The sequence below is a fragment of the Pteronotus mesoamericanus genome, unplaced genomic scaffold (assembly GCF_021234165.1).
Source record: "Pteronotus mesoamericanus isolate MK-2021 breed Mesoamerican mustached bat unplaced genomic scaffold, CSHL_Meso_final contig_101, whole genome shotgun sequence".
NCBI classification, from domain to species: Eukaryota; Metazoa; Chordata; class Mammalia; order Chiroptera; family Mormoopidae; genus Pteronotus; species Pteronotus mesoamericanus.
The window spans coordinates 15,929,746-15,946,297 of NW_026555001.1; the positions used below are offsets into that span (position 1 = coordinate 15,929,746).

The 16,552-nt window shown below is 41.0% G+C and overlaps 2 protein-coding genes across 2 annotated transcripts in view; both read right to left on the reverse strand.

The window, feature by feature from the left end:
* Window positions 1-673, reverse strand: part of DRC1 (dynein regulatory complex subunit 1) — a 29,738-nt gene extending 29,065 nt beyond the window's left edge. Inside the window, exon 1 of the mRNA XM_054566339.1 lies at window positions 448-673. Within this exon, the coding sequence (XP_054422314.1) occupies window positions 448-602 (155 nt within the window). The 5' untranslated portion in view covers window positions 603-673. The remainder of the gene's footprint in view (window positions 1-447) is intronic.
* Window positions 674-8,001: 7,328 nt separating this feature from the next.
* SELENOI (selenoprotein I) overlaps window positions 8,002-16,552 on the reverse strand; it is a 43,411-nt gene continuing 34,860 nt past the window's right edge. The window contains exon 10 of the mRNA XM_054568856.1: window positions 8,002-14,719. Within this exon, the coding sequence (XP_054424831.1) occupies window positions 14,621-14,719 (99 nt within the window). The 3' untranslated portion in view covers window positions 8,002-14,620. The remainder of the gene's footprint in view (window positions 14,720-16,552) is intronic.

Consider the following 16,552-nt stretch of genomic DNA (forward strand, 5'->3'; position numbering starts at 1 on the left):
GGAACAAGGTTATCAGCCTCAGATACTTCGGGATTGAGGGTGTGCGCCACACCAGCAGATAAGCCACCGAGACCAGCGGAAGAGGTAGCTGAGGTCCACTGGATAAATACTTGTGGAAGGCAGGCAGGCTGGGCGGGAAGGACATAGAGATCTCTTACGGACAGGTCATGCGTCACCCGCATTACAGCGTCTTGCTCACAGTGCCCAGTGCACCTGGCTCCCAGTGAAAGTGTTGAAGGGATTATTACTTTTGTCATTGACTTCACTAGTGTGTTGAATGTTTTAACATCCCATTGAACCTTTTAGAAGAAATGTTTTCTATCTCGTCAAGAAACAAGTGCGAGAGCACCTGGGGCACTCCGGCCGCTCACTGCAGGGGCTCCTGCCCCGGCAGCCGCCCCCTCGGCCCCCGCACTGCAGCCCGGACACCCCGGGCGCTCCGCTCACCGTTTCCGGGCCTCCAGGCGCGCTGCAATGCGGAGGCGCCGGGCTTGGATCCGCTCCTGAAGGTTATCGGAATGGATCGAGGGCCCGAGAATCTCAGTGGTTAAGTGTTCCTCCTCCTTGTCCTCCAGGACCCCCAGGGGTCCCGGCGGATTCATGGCGGGCTCCTTCTGCGGGCAGCTCCACTCGGACCCCCGTCTGACAGCAGCACGGTTGCCGACAACAAGCTGTTGCCCGGGGAAAGCAGTCACCTGTCCTGCCGCTGGGGCGCATGCGCACGCAGCTCAGGCCCCGCCCACCATCGTTCAGAACGCGGCGTCCCAGTTTGGAGCTTTATTCTTCTCTCCTGCAGGTAGGATGTGCTATCTGGAGCCCCCACAAGGGCCCCGTCACGTCAGACTGAAAATCTAAAGGGCTGGACCAAGTTGTGGTTCATCGCTTACTGACACTGATGACTAATACATCATTTATTTATCATCGAATGGGTATTCCTCAAAATCATATTCATCAAAGATCATTGAGCGCCTCACTGCCAAGCACCGTGCTAAGGGTAACAGGCATTGTCCTTTCCTCACAGAGGGTACAGAATAGGACCGCTGTGAGCTGACGGCCCCTTTGGGAAGTTCGAACTAAAGTACACTGCACCCACCTATTTATCATCCATTCATTTTTGAGCGCCTACGTTGTGCATGGGTTCCTCCTCTCCTCTAGAATGTGAAATGCCATGCTATCAATATTTTTTTACCCAGCGAGGGATTATCGTCTTCCATAGCCATTTTCAGTAGGACTACAATCTAGGACAATCCCACCAGCACCACCTTACAGAAGGAGGGAAGGGAGAGCAGAGGGAAAGAGTCCTAGGGGGTGGAAAGCAAGCAATAAGTTAGGGTACAGAAGCACAATTAAACTCTCAAGGAAGCACTGTCCCTTGAAAAAGCAATATTTCGGGGGCGGGGGGGGTTTCTGTGTATGTCAACAAAATAGTGTTCTGAGAATTAAAATGCTTTAAAAACAAACTGTAACATTTGACAGAGCACTGGAGTAGTGAGAAAATGCTGGTGCTATTCCTAGACCTGCCCTGCAACCTTGGATAAGTCACAGCTACTTGAGGACCATTTTTCTCAACTGCTATATGGCGCTGTCTGCCTTCTCAATTCACGGGCGATTGTGAGGCCAAAGGCAAGCCCTTTATGAGGCCAATGGAGTTTGGGAGGTTTTCTTAAAAACTAATTCTTCCAAGTGTGCGTTGTAGCGAGATTTAGGAGTGCCAAAATCTTGGAACAGCTGAGTCTTAACGGCTCTGCCTGGATCCTTGTCCCATGTCTGGGGGTGAGGGGTGAGATGGGGGAGGGGAGAGGAGTTTGCTTGCTTTTGGACTTCAGGGCCCTCTGCCAAACTTCTCTCCCCTTGGGTTATAGCTTCAAGTGTTAAACTTCTCTAGAGACCTGGGAATCAGAGATAATGTTTCAACCATGAATTCTGCCAGATCCTGGCCCATTCTCTATCCATGAAAAGAGAAACAAGCATGAGCATGTCTACATCTGGGAGTAGGCTGCCATGAGAAAATCAGTGGGAATGAGCTCTCACACAAGAGAGAGTTACCATAAACACCCATGAAGACTGACCAATAACATCATACTTGGCCCTGAAGCCGTCTTCAGATACCATCATTCCAGACAGATAAGGAAACTGATTCCCTTTTTTGCTGATTGCTGGCAGCTTTTAAGCCTCATTCTTCTTTCCCTCTGCTCCACATCTGGGCAGCTGATTAAAAAACAAAAAAAACCTATGTGTTCTCTCCTTCGGTGCTGGCAGGAGCTTCCAGGGTGAGCTGGGTACTCTCATTCTAGCGCCCACCCCTAACCACACTAAAGCCCCAAACTAGTCTCCTTTCCTGGCTTTCTCCAGCCACCTTGCAACCAGCTCGAAGGTGGTCGTCCTTGCTTGGTCACAGATGCGTTCAATTATGTAATAAACTTTTTCACACAGGCGTGGGGAAAAAGCCAACACATTCACTGCTGGAAAGGCACATTTAAATTTTAGGATAGCTTGCCAATATCTGTGAATAGTTTGAATAGTTTTAATATATTCATTGATTAGGCAATTCTACTAAAGAGAATTATCCTAGAAAGACTGAGTCTAGGCTACAGCTCTGTGGGGTTGAAATCATGTCAGTGTCATAAAGCGCCTAGCACAATGTCTGCCATGCAGTGAGTGCTCTACAAATATTTTTCAAATGAAAGAAATGTACACAGTTAAATCTGTATGCTCACTGCAGTTATTTGTAATATTAAAACTGGATATAACCCAAAATCCATCAATAGAGGAACTGATTAAGCCTTCATGGCATGACAAACAATGCAGCCACTAGAAATGAATAACCTAGACAGGCATCCAAGATATATTAAGGAGGGAGGAAGGGAACACAGCACAGTATGCAGAGGACGATCCCAGTCTTATCTGTAATTAAGGTGGTATGTGCACAAGAAAAATGAGGAAAGGACACAATGCAGTTTGTATCTCTGTGGGCTAGGTCTATGATTTTTAAAAAAAATATTTTACAAAGAACACAAATCACTTTTGATGTAATAAAAATGAAGTTTATTCATTTATTATTTTTTTTAAAGTGGTGACAGGAGATCCTGAAGAGACTGCAGGAGGCAGAAGTAGGGGGGTGAGAGGTTTGGTGGGGAGGGATGTAGGTGGCGTCCACCTCGACAAGTCACTAGCCTCTGCAGTCTGGTCCTCAACTGGTGGCCAATATTCCAAAAGCAGACTTGCCTTCGGGAACTGACTTACGCTAGTAATCCCGCAAAAGGAAAACATATAGAGAATACACTAAATTAGTTTGAACAAGAAACTACAACTAAAACTCAGAGCACATGTGTGTTTATGACTTTGATGAGCACATCTCTGTGGCTGATCTACAAAGGGAAACAAACTGTAATTAGGAAGTTTCTTGATGATGCACAATTGGCTATAATAAACTCAGGGGCCAGCATGGGTATGACTTGCCGCAAAGACTAAACAGGTTGAGTCTTGGGGCATGGCACTCCCATCTCTGGCTAAGTTTGGGTGATAAAGGCAAACCTTCTGGCTCTATGGGCTTCCTCTGCTGTGCCACAGGCTGGCCATCCACCTTCATCTGGTAGTCTTTTCCCAGATAAAAGAATGACCAGTTGATTAGGTTCTTGCATACTGAGTTGAGTCCCACACTACATTCTACATCCATAAGTTTACATGTCACCCTAATTGGGGTTTGGGGATTCATCATTTACATAATTTTTAAAATTTTATTGATAATGCTATTACAGTTGACCCAATTTTTCCCTTTGCCACCCTCCACCCATCACCTCCATTAGGCAATCCCCACACCATACAGTTCATGTCCACGGGGCATGTGTACAAGTTATGGACTGTCCCATTCACTATACTGTACTTTACATCCCCATGGCTATTCTGTAATTACCTATTTGAACTTCTTAATCCCTTCACCTCTTCACCCATTCCCCCACACCTTCCACCTGCAACCTAGCAACCATCAAAACACTCTCCGTATCCATGATTTGTTTGTTCTTCTTTGCTTAAGTTTATTTTTTTATATTCAATTGTGACATGTATTTATTGCCATTTTATTGTTCATATTTTTCATCTTCTTTTTCTTAAATAAGTCTCTTTAACTTTCATATAATGGTTTGGTTATGATGAACTCCCTTCATTTTTTTCTTGTCTGGGAAGATCTGTATCAGCCCTTTGATTCTAAGTGGTACCTTTGCCGGGTAGAGCAATCTTGGCTGTAGGTCCCTGCGTTTCATGACTTTGAACATTTCTGGCCAATCCCTTCAAGCTTGCATATTTTCTTTTGTGAAGTCAGCTGACAGACTTAATGGACCTCCCTGGTAGGTAACTATTTTTCTCTTGCTGCTTTTAAGATTCTCTCTTTATCTTTAACCTTAGGAATTTTTAAAAAATACTTTATTTACTTATTTTTAGAGAGGGAAAGGGAGAAAGGGAAAGAAACATCAATGTATGAGAGATATCTAGACCAGTTGCCCATCGCATACCCCCAACTGGGGACCTGGCCTGCAACCAAGGCATGTGCCCAGACTGGGAATTGAACTGGTGACCTTTTGGTTTGCGGGCCAGCACTCAACCCACCAAGCCATACCAGCCAGGGCAAACTTTGGCATTTTAATTATGATGTGTCTTGGAGTGGGCTCCTTCTTATCCATCTTCTTTAGGACTCTCTGTGCTTCCTGGACTTGCACTTGCATGTCTATTTCCTTCACCAATTTAGAGAAGTTTTCTTTCATTTTTTAAAATATAGATTTCCAATTTCTTGCTCTTTCTCCTCTCCTTCTGTCACCCCTATGATATATATGCTGGAATGCTTGAAGTTGTCCCTAAAGATGTTTACACTATCCTCATATTTTTGGATTATTTTTTCTACTTGTTCTGATTGGTTTTTTCCTTCACTGTGTTTCAACTCATTGATTTGATTGTTTCATCCACTCTACTGTTGTTTCTCCATAAATTGTTCTTTATTTCAATTAGTGTATCCTTTGTTTCAGACTGGATCTTTTTTATGCTGTTGAGGTCCTCACTAAGCTCCTTGAGCATCTTTATAACCAGTTTTGAACTCTGCATCTGATAGATTGCTTATCTCCATTTTGTTTAGTTCTTTTTCTGGAGTTTTGATCTGTTCTTTCATTTGGACCATGGTTCTTTATATCCTCATTTCAGCAGCCTCCCTGTGTTTGCTTCTATGTAGTAGGTAGAGCTGTTATGACGCCTCATCTTGGTAGTGTTGCCTAATATAGCATGTTCCCTGTAGGGTCCAGTGGCACAGCCTCCCCTATCACCCAAGCTGGGTACTCAAGGTGTGCCCTTCGTGTTGGCTGAGCACACCCTCCTCTTGTAGTTGAGCCTTGATTGATGTTGGCAGGTCAATGGGGGAAATTTACCCAGGCCAGTCAGCAGCAAAGACTGGCTGTGACCACTGACCGCCAAACTCTGCCCTCCCTGGATGATCAGCTGTGCAGAAGCAGGACGGTGGTGCTCCAACGTGATCTGTAGCTGTCCACTGGTTGTGCAGGCTCTGCAGTTTCCTTAGTGGTGCAGGCCGAGGTCAGCTTCCACCTGTGTTCTGTCCGGGGCCACCCTGAATGAGCTACAAAGCAAGCTGCAGAGGAGTGCTACTTGTCCTGGGCTTAGAAGTTGCCAGGTGAAGCCAAACTGTGATCCAAAGCTGGCTGCTGCTAGTGCCTGGGGTCTGGGGCCACTTAGCAAGGGAAGGGGTCAGGGGGTGGCGGAGGGAGGCTCACTGGTCAGGCTGCTGCTTACAGGATAGGATTTAGGAAGTTGTGAAGAATGAGGCAAAACCAGCCATTCATATGAAAAAGCTACTGTTAACAGTTTGGGTAGACTGTAAAGTTGGGTGGGACAGCGCCTCAGGGCATCTGCAGGGTGAGGCAAATTGTGTTAGCCAGGGTGATGGAGTCTCAGGCATGGCATCCACCTACAGGCTTTGGGAATCCATGGGGGAAGGGTTCAGAAAAGCGACAATGGCCTCTACCTGCCTTTATGTCTGGGAGAAAGCTGTCCCTCAGCTCTCACCTTGATGCCAAATACTTCGGTTCCTCCCTGTATGCCACTGGTACCTTTCAAGCTGCTACCCTGGTGCTGGAGGTCAGAGGGAGTTGAGTCTGAGTAAGTTGGTGTGTGGGTTCTTTAAGAGGAACTGCTTGGGACTCCATAAGTTTCTTCCACCAACTCAATCCTTACTGATTTTTGCAGCCAGAAGTTACAGGGACTATCTTCTTGGCACTGGAACCCTGGGCTGGGAGGCGTGGCGTGGGGCTGGGACTCCTTGTTCCCGAGATATACCTCCCAAATTTTTATCCACACACATGGATGTGGCACCAGCCAGTTCCATTTATCTGCCCTTCCTATTAGCCTGGATGGATGTGGTTTCTTTAATTCCATAGTTGCCAGACTTCCATTCAACTTGATTTCTGATGGTTCTGAGGATGGTTACTCTATTGTTTAGTTGTAATGTTGATGTGGTTGTGTGAGAAGGTGTGCTGTATCTGCCTATGCTGCCATTTTGATTGGAAGTTCATAATTTTTTCATTTATTCCTATCTCCTAATTAGTGTGAAATTTTACTAAGATTCTCAGAAGGCAATCTTAATAATTTATTTTATTTTCAGAACTGCCTTACCATCATATTCATGCATTGCCTAAGGTACAGATGAAATAGAGAATTAAAGAGGAAGAGAAGTCATGAGTAGGTCATAAAGCTTAGGGAAAAGTTCAAAAGTAAAAATTGAGAAGATGTTAGTAGATACCAAGCACCCGCCTGGGACTACACACTGTGCTAAACACTTACATGCATTATTCATAATATATAACATAACTGTGGTAATATTAATAATCCCATTTTACATATAAGGAAATTGAGGGTTAGAAAAAATAAGTAACTTGCCCTGGATCCAAGCTTACAAAGTTGAACATGACTAAGGAAATAGTCATTGTATTAAAAGTTTGGGAGATCCTGAAAAACTTTATGAATGAAAGCAAGAAGGAAAAAAGAAGGAGCAGTTATAAGGCTTTCTTTCAAGAAATATGTGGGCAGGGGGAAAGATAAGAGAGAACAGGAAAAGGAGCAAGGCACTCTGGGGGCACTGGGCCTTTGCGAATTTAGGCAGACCCAGTTATGGTTACCTCGTGCGTACCTGCTGTGCGTCGGGTACTTGCTAGGCATGTGAGATCTGCAGACAGGAGGGACGGGATAACTGCTCGGGCGACTAAGAGGCTGGAAGAACAGAGGGTTCAAAGCACACAGCTGGACAATTAGCCTGGGTCAAAACATGGGACACTTCTTCCTTCACTTTCCTCAGCTTTTTTAAAATACCCACAGTCAGAACTGGGTGGTCAATTCTGATGTAAAATATAGGAAATAATTCTCCTCAGAAACAATGTTAGAAAACCAGAGTTCTTGTAAGAACTTACGGTTTATATATTGAATACAATAATTTTGGGGTCAACTAAATGTGGGTTAGTTGGTTCTGGTGGAATTATCCTAGAAAATTAACACCATATATGAACACTCTTTCTATGGGAAAATGTTTTTGAGAATGAAACAACCACCTTACAAAATAATTTCAGTGTGACCCAGTTATTATTATACATTGCCCAGTACCCAGTTCTCAAGAGAGTCAAGAACAGAACATTATGAATAGTTGTTACTGCCACCTGCCTTTCTGAAACAAGTCACAGGATTCTAGAACACCCAGGAGCAAGTAGGCTGATCTCTCGTTAAAAAAAAAAAAAAACTTTTAAGTTTTGCTCTAAAACAATCAATGGGTCTCTGAGCCAAGTGACCAGACATGAATTTTCTTCCCATAGCTCCTTCCCATTTTGCACCTATGGGGGAAAAACAAAGACAACAATCTGAAAACAATTGAAAGGATTTAAAAATTATTTACTCTTTACTTTTATTACAATAAATATTTATCAATAATAGAATTAAACAATTTTAAATTAAAACCTACTACATTACTTTTGGGTTTCACAGCAGCAGAAATAAACATAAATCCAGTTGAAAGGACAAGGCTTCCAGAATCCAGTGGCAAGAAACAGTCGGCTCTTGATTATCTGGGCTAGCGACGGGGAACAGCAGTACCGAGATGCAAAAATATCAGTAACATACATGGTTGTACTCTACTCGTACATCAAAGACTTATCTAAGATTTCACAACATTCCAGCTAAAGCCTTTGAGAAAGGCTGTGATGCCCCGCTTCTGTGAGAGCTAGACTCCCCACCATCGAACCCAGGAGCAGAGTTGCTCCCAGAGCTGCCTTCTGGCCAGGAACGGGCCCCCACTGTCTCCAGACCCAGAAGCCCCAACCCTCATGGCGGCAGCCATCTTTCTCAAAAGCTGTCCTTCTGGCTCACACACTCCCTGGTGAAAGGGTAATGGAACGTGACTCACTTCAAGGGCCTTTCCTGGGGACTGAGGTGAACGAGAGGAAAGACTGGGGCTCCGATGAGGAAGAGGCTTCACAGAGTTAGGGGCTACACGCAGGTTACGTCAACACAGGGGAGGTGCAGTGCGGGCTCACCACTTCGCTGATAATCAAGAGTAGACTGCATGTATATACATATACATCATACATATATATGCACAGAGGACAGGTGTGTACATATTAAATATGTATATACACACCCCCCCCATATACAACCAGACAAAATAAGTGCTACATTATTTACTATGAACACAGTAAGTCCTAGACAGACTGATTACTAATAGGTTCAATTAAACTACCTGAAAGGGCAAAATAAGATTTTGTGCTCCTCTTCACCATCTTCTCTAGTATATTCTACGTGTAGCAAATATATTCCAGTTGCTCCAGTGGTATTGTTTCTATGTACCTGAGAAGGGATGGAATTGTCCATTTGTTTCAGAATACTACAAAAGCAAACTGCAACAGGACCAAGATAAACAACTTAGTAATTGATTCAGCCATGATTCCTGCCACCTAGTCACTGGGCATCTAATCTTACTCAGAAAGTATCCAATTCTTCCTCTACAATTGGCTACAAATCTATTATATTAGATGGGAGGGGAAGGGGAAAAGAGGGCAGCCGGGAATTTACACCCACATCTCAGCAATTATTCATTTCCTGCCTTCCCCTTTACCCAGGGGAAGTGCTACAGTTGAAATTTGGAGTTTAACACTAAATTCTACTTTCTTGGCACAGTTCAGAATGAGTAAATAACATCTGCAGCTGGGTCTTTGTCTCCTGAATGGCTGCTCTAATGGAGTAAGTTGTCTAAAGAAAATACCCTACAAAAAATGTTAATATTGTGGTCAGTCTTTTTTGTGTGTTTGTCTGATAATGAATGATACCAGTATTTTAAACAGATTTATAATGCAGTATTCATACATCGTGTAAAATTAAAATAGGCTCCTGGTTAATAACATCAAGTACTAACTAAACATATTCCTGATCAAGAGCTTACCTCAGTTAACAAAAAGTACTCAAAAGGAACATCAGAATCTAGCCCTGGCTGTTGTGGCTCAGTGGACTGAGCACTGGTGTGCAAACCAAAAGGTTGCTGGTTCAATTCCCAGCCAGGGCACATGCCTGGGTTGCGGGCCAGGTCCCCAGTTGGCGGGGAGTGTAAGAGGCAACTAATTGATGTATTTCTTACATGCTTCTCTCCCTCCCTTCCCCTCTCTCTAAAAGGAAATAAAGTCTTTTTTTTTTAAAAAAAAAAAAAGAATACTAGAATCTAAAATTCATGGAGAATAGTATATGTTTTAAGTTAAAAAATTAATTCTAATCGTTACCCATACAAACTGCTCAAGAGAAGACTGTAGCCAAAGAGCCATAAGGCACCCATAGCATTTAGCTAGTCCTTGTGTCTTCAAACCTGTCTCTGCTTTCAGTGTGGCATTAGGTGCTCTAGGGCCATGGGCCAACTCACGCGCTCTGAAAACAGCACCCTTTCAATTTGGCCTGGTCTTCTAAGAATGCTTCTGTGATGAGTAAGGCAATGTGAACGGTCTGTGGAAAACCAGACACTCCTGCTGTGTCCAAACGGACTTTCCTAAGGAGACAAGCTCTTTTTAAAGTATCCTAACATCAGTTCATGTGCCACTTTCCAATGCTGGGAACCTGGCCTTTCTAACCAAATGCTATAAGCCACCTGTGAGAGGGCTACAAATGGAAAAACTGCTTTCGCTATCCTAAATATTAGCTTATTTAAGGTCTGTCTCTATAAAGAGCCGGTCCCTTTGAAGCACTTTAAAAACAAACAAAAAACCAAAATCAGCCAGATTACTATTTCTTGCATATTTGTTTACTAAAAAGCAAAGCATCTTACTAGCATGCAGGTTAAAAAATAAGGTTACATTTATTTTGCACTGTAGAAACACTGGAAATGAATTAGCCAATAAATCCAATTCCCATGGCTCCACGCAAGGAAGAAGTAAACACATCGCCGCTTTCTCTGGAAAAGTTAAACAACCATGATTTACAATATACCCTAAAAGTAGCTGCCTGCCAATGTCGGTCATCTGTACCACTTCAAAGGTGAAAAGTAAAACACACAAATCATGTGGGCCTCATAATTAATAAAGGAAAATCAGAATTTACTTAAGTTTACTAAAATGCAAAGCATCAGACTTTCAAGTTTCACAGTGATTAATTTAACACCATTTTATTGTTAAAACTGTCACCTTAAGTACGCATGTCAAAGTGCTTCCAATGCAGCATACTAGTTAAAATTCCTGGAAGGTTCTAGCACTGGCAGCCACGAGGTTATTCGGCCACAAGGTATGAAGAAAGGGCATGCTGTCTCACTAAGAAATTTCAGAGGACAGAGAAAATTCTAGTGTAACTTCATTAATTTCTTAAGGGTGCTCAGTCAAGTCCAGCACTGAGGTCGAGACGAAGGCCACTCGGAACACAGGAATCAAACAAACATGTCCATACCTGGTTTTCGCTGACTTAGGGACCCAAAGTCAAAAGTTCTAGTCCATCAGGTTTACCTTGTTCCCTCTGGCACATTCCCAGTCCTTGACTCAACAAGATATCTAAGGCAATCAAAGACATTTGAATGGGGAAAAATCCAAGAGCAACACAGCAACTGGGCATCCCTAGGTGAAGGGCTAGTCCTAGGTGGTGGCTAATTAAAACGAAACCCAGGTGAAGACCAAAGAGGAAGAGCTACAAATAGACTTCTAGTGAAAATATAAGAGGGAAAGTAGGCTTTGATTCAAGCACCTTCAGATTATCTTTTTATTCTTCATAGGTTATAGCATCAAAGTCTCCTTTGGAAAGCAAGGTACATTCCAAATGCTTTATGACTGACTACAAAATAAACTAATTCTTTGAAAATTAAACACTTAAGAAACTTTGAATTTGAAATTAGTAGAGGAATGATGAGCTCAATTATGACAATTTAAGATTGTGCATTATATTTAAGCCATTGGGCCCTGAGGGCACTAGGCACTAGGATGTCCCGTCCTCTAAAGCAGATATTATGGTGCTTTTTCCTTTGCGTATTTGCCCAATGCCCAGGCCCCACATCATGATCAATACTCTTTTGGTATTTAATTTAGAATTTGGGCAACTCTTCCCAATAGCTCTATACTATAACAAATGACGTGTTGGTAGTAGTACTATAACATTCTAGACCATAATCAGCATTTAACTTTCATTTTAATTAAAATTAAAATATGCTAACCATGATATTATTAAATATCAAGGAAGACTATTTAGTTTACGTGGAAGTTATTCACTCTATTACCCTTTAGACTAAAACCCATAAACTATATTTATTCCTTATTAGTGGAAGAATGGCTATTTAAACTGTAACAATTTTAAAATGTGCATTGCACTAAGATCATGCCATTACAGGATCATAAAAGGCAGCATTAACACACTCTCTCGGGGTATTTTCAGCTTTTTCTATCCCACGCCCCCTCATATGCAGGGGAATTATTTTCTGACAAGCAAGAAAGGACATTTTTCATACCATAACCTGAAAAGAAACTTCTCTGACAGGTCTAGGAAACTTTGGTCACCAGAAACACAAAGCAAACCTCTGGCCTGGCTAAGGCACTCTATTCTGAAATGTACAGAACACATGTATGGATGACCAACCATCCCCCAAAAGGCAGCTCAGTGTACACTGGGAGAAAGGCTGGGGTGTGAACTCACCCCAAATTATCATGCATAAGCCTGAAATAGCTTGTACACTTTGGAAATGTTTTGATAATTGGCATGGCATAAATGAACAGAGCTCTTTGTCATTAAGTCCTGCTTCAGGCATCCCATCACTACAACAACAGGGCGCTTTCAAGACGGCAGACTAAACCAAGAACAAGAGTCTGCGGTACACGACAGGTGCACAGGTTCACAGTGTTCCGAAACGGTTAATTACCCGGTTTCGCTTCCGCTTGACCACCACCTTTCTTTCATCTAAGGATGTCAACAAAACTGACTATGGCATAATTCTTGACCACTATAGGGAAATAAGCCATAAAGCATAGGCACAAAACAATTTTCAAATAAACCTGATGCAACAGAAAGAGAGCAGAAACACAGTTTGAGGTAAAAGCCCCAAAATTACAGGACATGACCTTTTTGCCCGAAACAAGTATTTCCTTACTTTACTACAAAAGATGAAGAAAGCCTGTGGTCCAAATGTGTCATTTTATAAATATTTATCAGTTCCTTTCTTTTATCATGCAGATTAATTTCATTCTTCTGTACAAGGTCAACAAAACAGTAAAATGACTAGCTTAGAAACTTGAAAGAAAAAGCTCTGTTCCCAGACCAAACGAACACTTTGTCCATTTCAGTTTCGCAGATGACACAGAACAAGGTATACAAACAAGGGCATTACCTTCCCTGAACTGTCTCATTCTCTGACCTCAATCATGGCACCTTAACAACAAACATAGAATCACTACCCACATTTTCCACCTATTTTCAGTGATCATTTTCGGCACAGAGAAAGTCACTGCATAGACCTCAACCTTTCCAAACATTTTTTAAAATCAGTACAGAACCATGAGTTAGCTCCTTGACTCCTCATTTCTACAAACCTAGGCGACAATTATTGGAATTTACAAATTTAAAAATTGAAATATCAATTACGTAGTTATTTTTACAAAGCAGCAGACAGAAATTCAACAAAGGAATACACTATAATTAAATTTTTAAATGGTCACATTCATAGATAAATAAGGTTATGAATTTAATTACATATCAACACAGTGGTGCCTATTTTATCCAAGTGCAATCCATCCAAAAAAAGGGTTTAAGATACACTCTTCATTCAAGCACAAACTTCATTCAGTGGAAAATTTTTTAAAAAGTAAGTTTCACCACCACCAAAGTAAATAGAGACAAAGTCGAAAAGAAATAAAAGGAAATATCCACATTCATGAAAAGGTGTGATCTATAAAACAACCACATTAAAATCAAAGGTATTTTGATGTTTGTCAGTAAACCTCAAAAATTATTCCAAGTTATATTAAAGAGACTGTACTCAATAAGGCATACATATAAAAATTTTCTTCAAGTGGGGAGGTGGGCAAGTTGGAGAAGAGAGAATTTCTCCCTATTTCTTTTCCTGAATAAAATTTTTAAAAAACCCAGCACTCTCTCCTCCACAAAAAAGAGACAGAGGGAGAGAGAATGGAAGGAAGGAAAGAAGGACAAACTGAATCAGAAAACTAATTTAGTAGTGACGTTCACGGTAGTGATTTCACAGCGAGGTTCATGAGATTCCTACTCCAAAGTAAATTTCTCTAATAAGGAAGTTTATCTGTGTTCCTCACAAGTAATTACCATAAGACTCACACAGTCACGTGCACTCATTTAATCACAGTTTACAGGCACCAAATCTCAGCATCTTGCAGCTGAGGTTGGGGGGGAAATGCCACATTTAAACAATGAACCATGCCAATGGGGAAGCTGTAATTACAATCCATTCTCTACCGCGTCTCAATAGAATATTTTTCTTTAAAAGAAAACTAACCCATTTACCACGCTCCATTCCGTAACAAAGAGAGTCAGAATACTAGAGAATCTAAATATATATATATTAGCTCTCTTAGCACATGAGGACAAAGGCATTTCCATGGGAAAGAGAAACCAGTATTTGGCAAACCTGTATACTGTTCTGTAATCATTTGGCATCTCTTGCTGAAGGAGACTTGCTCTTTTCCCTACATTACATGTGGACTACTGATAGCTTCCATAGCTAGCGACCAACTATGCCTACTAAGTACCAAATATGAAAACTGTATCAGTGCTCTAAACCAATGTGGGGGTTTTAAAAATAATAAAAATAAAGCATCTTTAACTCAGTATGAACCAAAACATTATGGACTCATGAAGCTAAAATCACTAGAAACATTTTGCTGGTCTAATGTACATTATGCTTAACCAAGACATCACATGGTTTTATAAAAAATAAAGTAAGCTGGGAGTCAGTAGGTTCAAAATTCCACATTTCAGATTATATATATCATTCCTTCTGTACAAGTACCACACAGAGTTCCCATGTCTGTTAAGCAGATCAGTTTAGTTCGATGGTGATGGATGAAATATTTACAAGCATCTTATTTACAGTACTTCCTTCTGTAGATTACAGGCCAATATTCTTTTCTTCCATTCCTAGTCAATCTGAGTTTGGTTTCCTCAAGGAGAAGGGGTAAATCTGAAAATGGCTGCTCAGCTGCTTTACCTAGAGAAAACCAGAACAGGAGGCAGTGACAAATATGTACCTAACTACTTTTCAAAAGCACACAGAATTCACCCTCTGGAGACAACAATTTACTGACACAGCAAAAATCACCGGAAATAATGAAGGTTTTTCTGGGCTAGGATAACTAGTGAGCTAGATGGCTAAGTAAGAGTACCAGAACTACCCGGGGAGAGTCGGGACTTCAGCGTGGGTCTGCTTAACTCCACCATTCGAGTCTCTCCAGATCTTTCCAGACCACACAGATTCACTTCTAATCTACTGAATTACAGGGTAGCGGATTTAGATTATCTAGTAGATCAAATATTTACATATAAAGACTCAATATTCAGCTTTTTATAATATTTCTAGGAAATCAATTCCTAATCCCAATAAAACAGTTTAAAACTAGATCTGTTAATTTTCAGAGGTTTAGGCCATATTAGTTTGGATATCACTAATGTGTATGCAAGAGCTTGATTATGTGCCAGTTAGTAAATATCATTTGTTTGATATTTCTCATTTCCATTCTTATTTGTATTATTTATATGTCAATAGTTTAAGTGAATGTTTTGTATGACTTAGTGTTACCTTCTGTAGAAGAAGTGGTAAGAGAGCACAAAGAAAGACGAAAGGATGCTCCTGGAATTTCTTTCAGTTAGCTTGTATTTATTTTCCAGATTTTTAACAAAGAATATGTAGTACCTTGGTAATTTAAAGAAAAATGCATTTTGGTTTGGTATATATACGATTTTCTGAATATATGCTTCTGAAGGGTTATTAAACCAGTTATGAAAGACATTGGCAATTGTGTTCCACTTCATGCACATGTCAGAGGAAATGTCAGGATAAAGGCCTACGAATGTCGCTATAAAGCATATAATGTTGTTTGCACAAGTAAAGACAATTGTATCTTCATGTCATAATTCATAGACTTATCATGGTTTTTTTTCCCTAACAATTTCATCTATTTCATCCCAACAAACGTGGGATACTTTGAGGAGAAACATAAGGAAAGAAAGCTTAAGTTTAGTAACATATGCAAAGTATAAAGCTGTTATCAAGCATAACAGGCGCCCCCCATTTTATAAATATGAACAATATATAATTGTTTCTCAAACTGATCCACATCAAGGTTCCTTCCAAAACAAGCATACCAAACAGAAGTATTTTATGAGATAAAAATGTGAATAGCCTCTACATAACCCCGCTGCAATGAAATTATCCTCTGAAAATAAAGCAAATGAAAGAAAAAAATATTACACATTGTTCGCTCCAACACTATTTACAACAGTGAAAACTTGAAAACAAACCTAAATGATGAATATAACTGGATCATGATTACTTAATAATAACCCAATTTACTTAAACACCTTGATAGAATATGCTATTCCATTCAAAAATCATAATTATGAGAGTATGTTAAAATAGGTAAAACACTTAGGAAAGAATGTTAAAGTGTGATAAAAAAGAAAATGAACTGCATGGTTCTGATTTTCATTTTATTATATCTAACTTAGTCCATCTGTCTTTAAACTAGTCTCATATTTGAAGAGAATATTATGGTTTGCATAGTATCTTAAACCTTTTCTCTTCTGTATCTCCCATTATGTGTTATTTCTCCTGATGAGAACTCAGGAATAGGCTAGATGAAGTACAACCTCAAACAATGCAGAAGCCTCCCTTTAGTCTGAAGCTCTAACCTCCCTTACCACACTGCTTACAGAACTGACAGGGAGCGGGGGAGGCAGTGCTACCAAACCAATTTCAGTTTCTTTCCAAATTATGTTAATGAGCAACAAAAATGCCCCTACAGCTAAAGAAGGGCCCATAGAA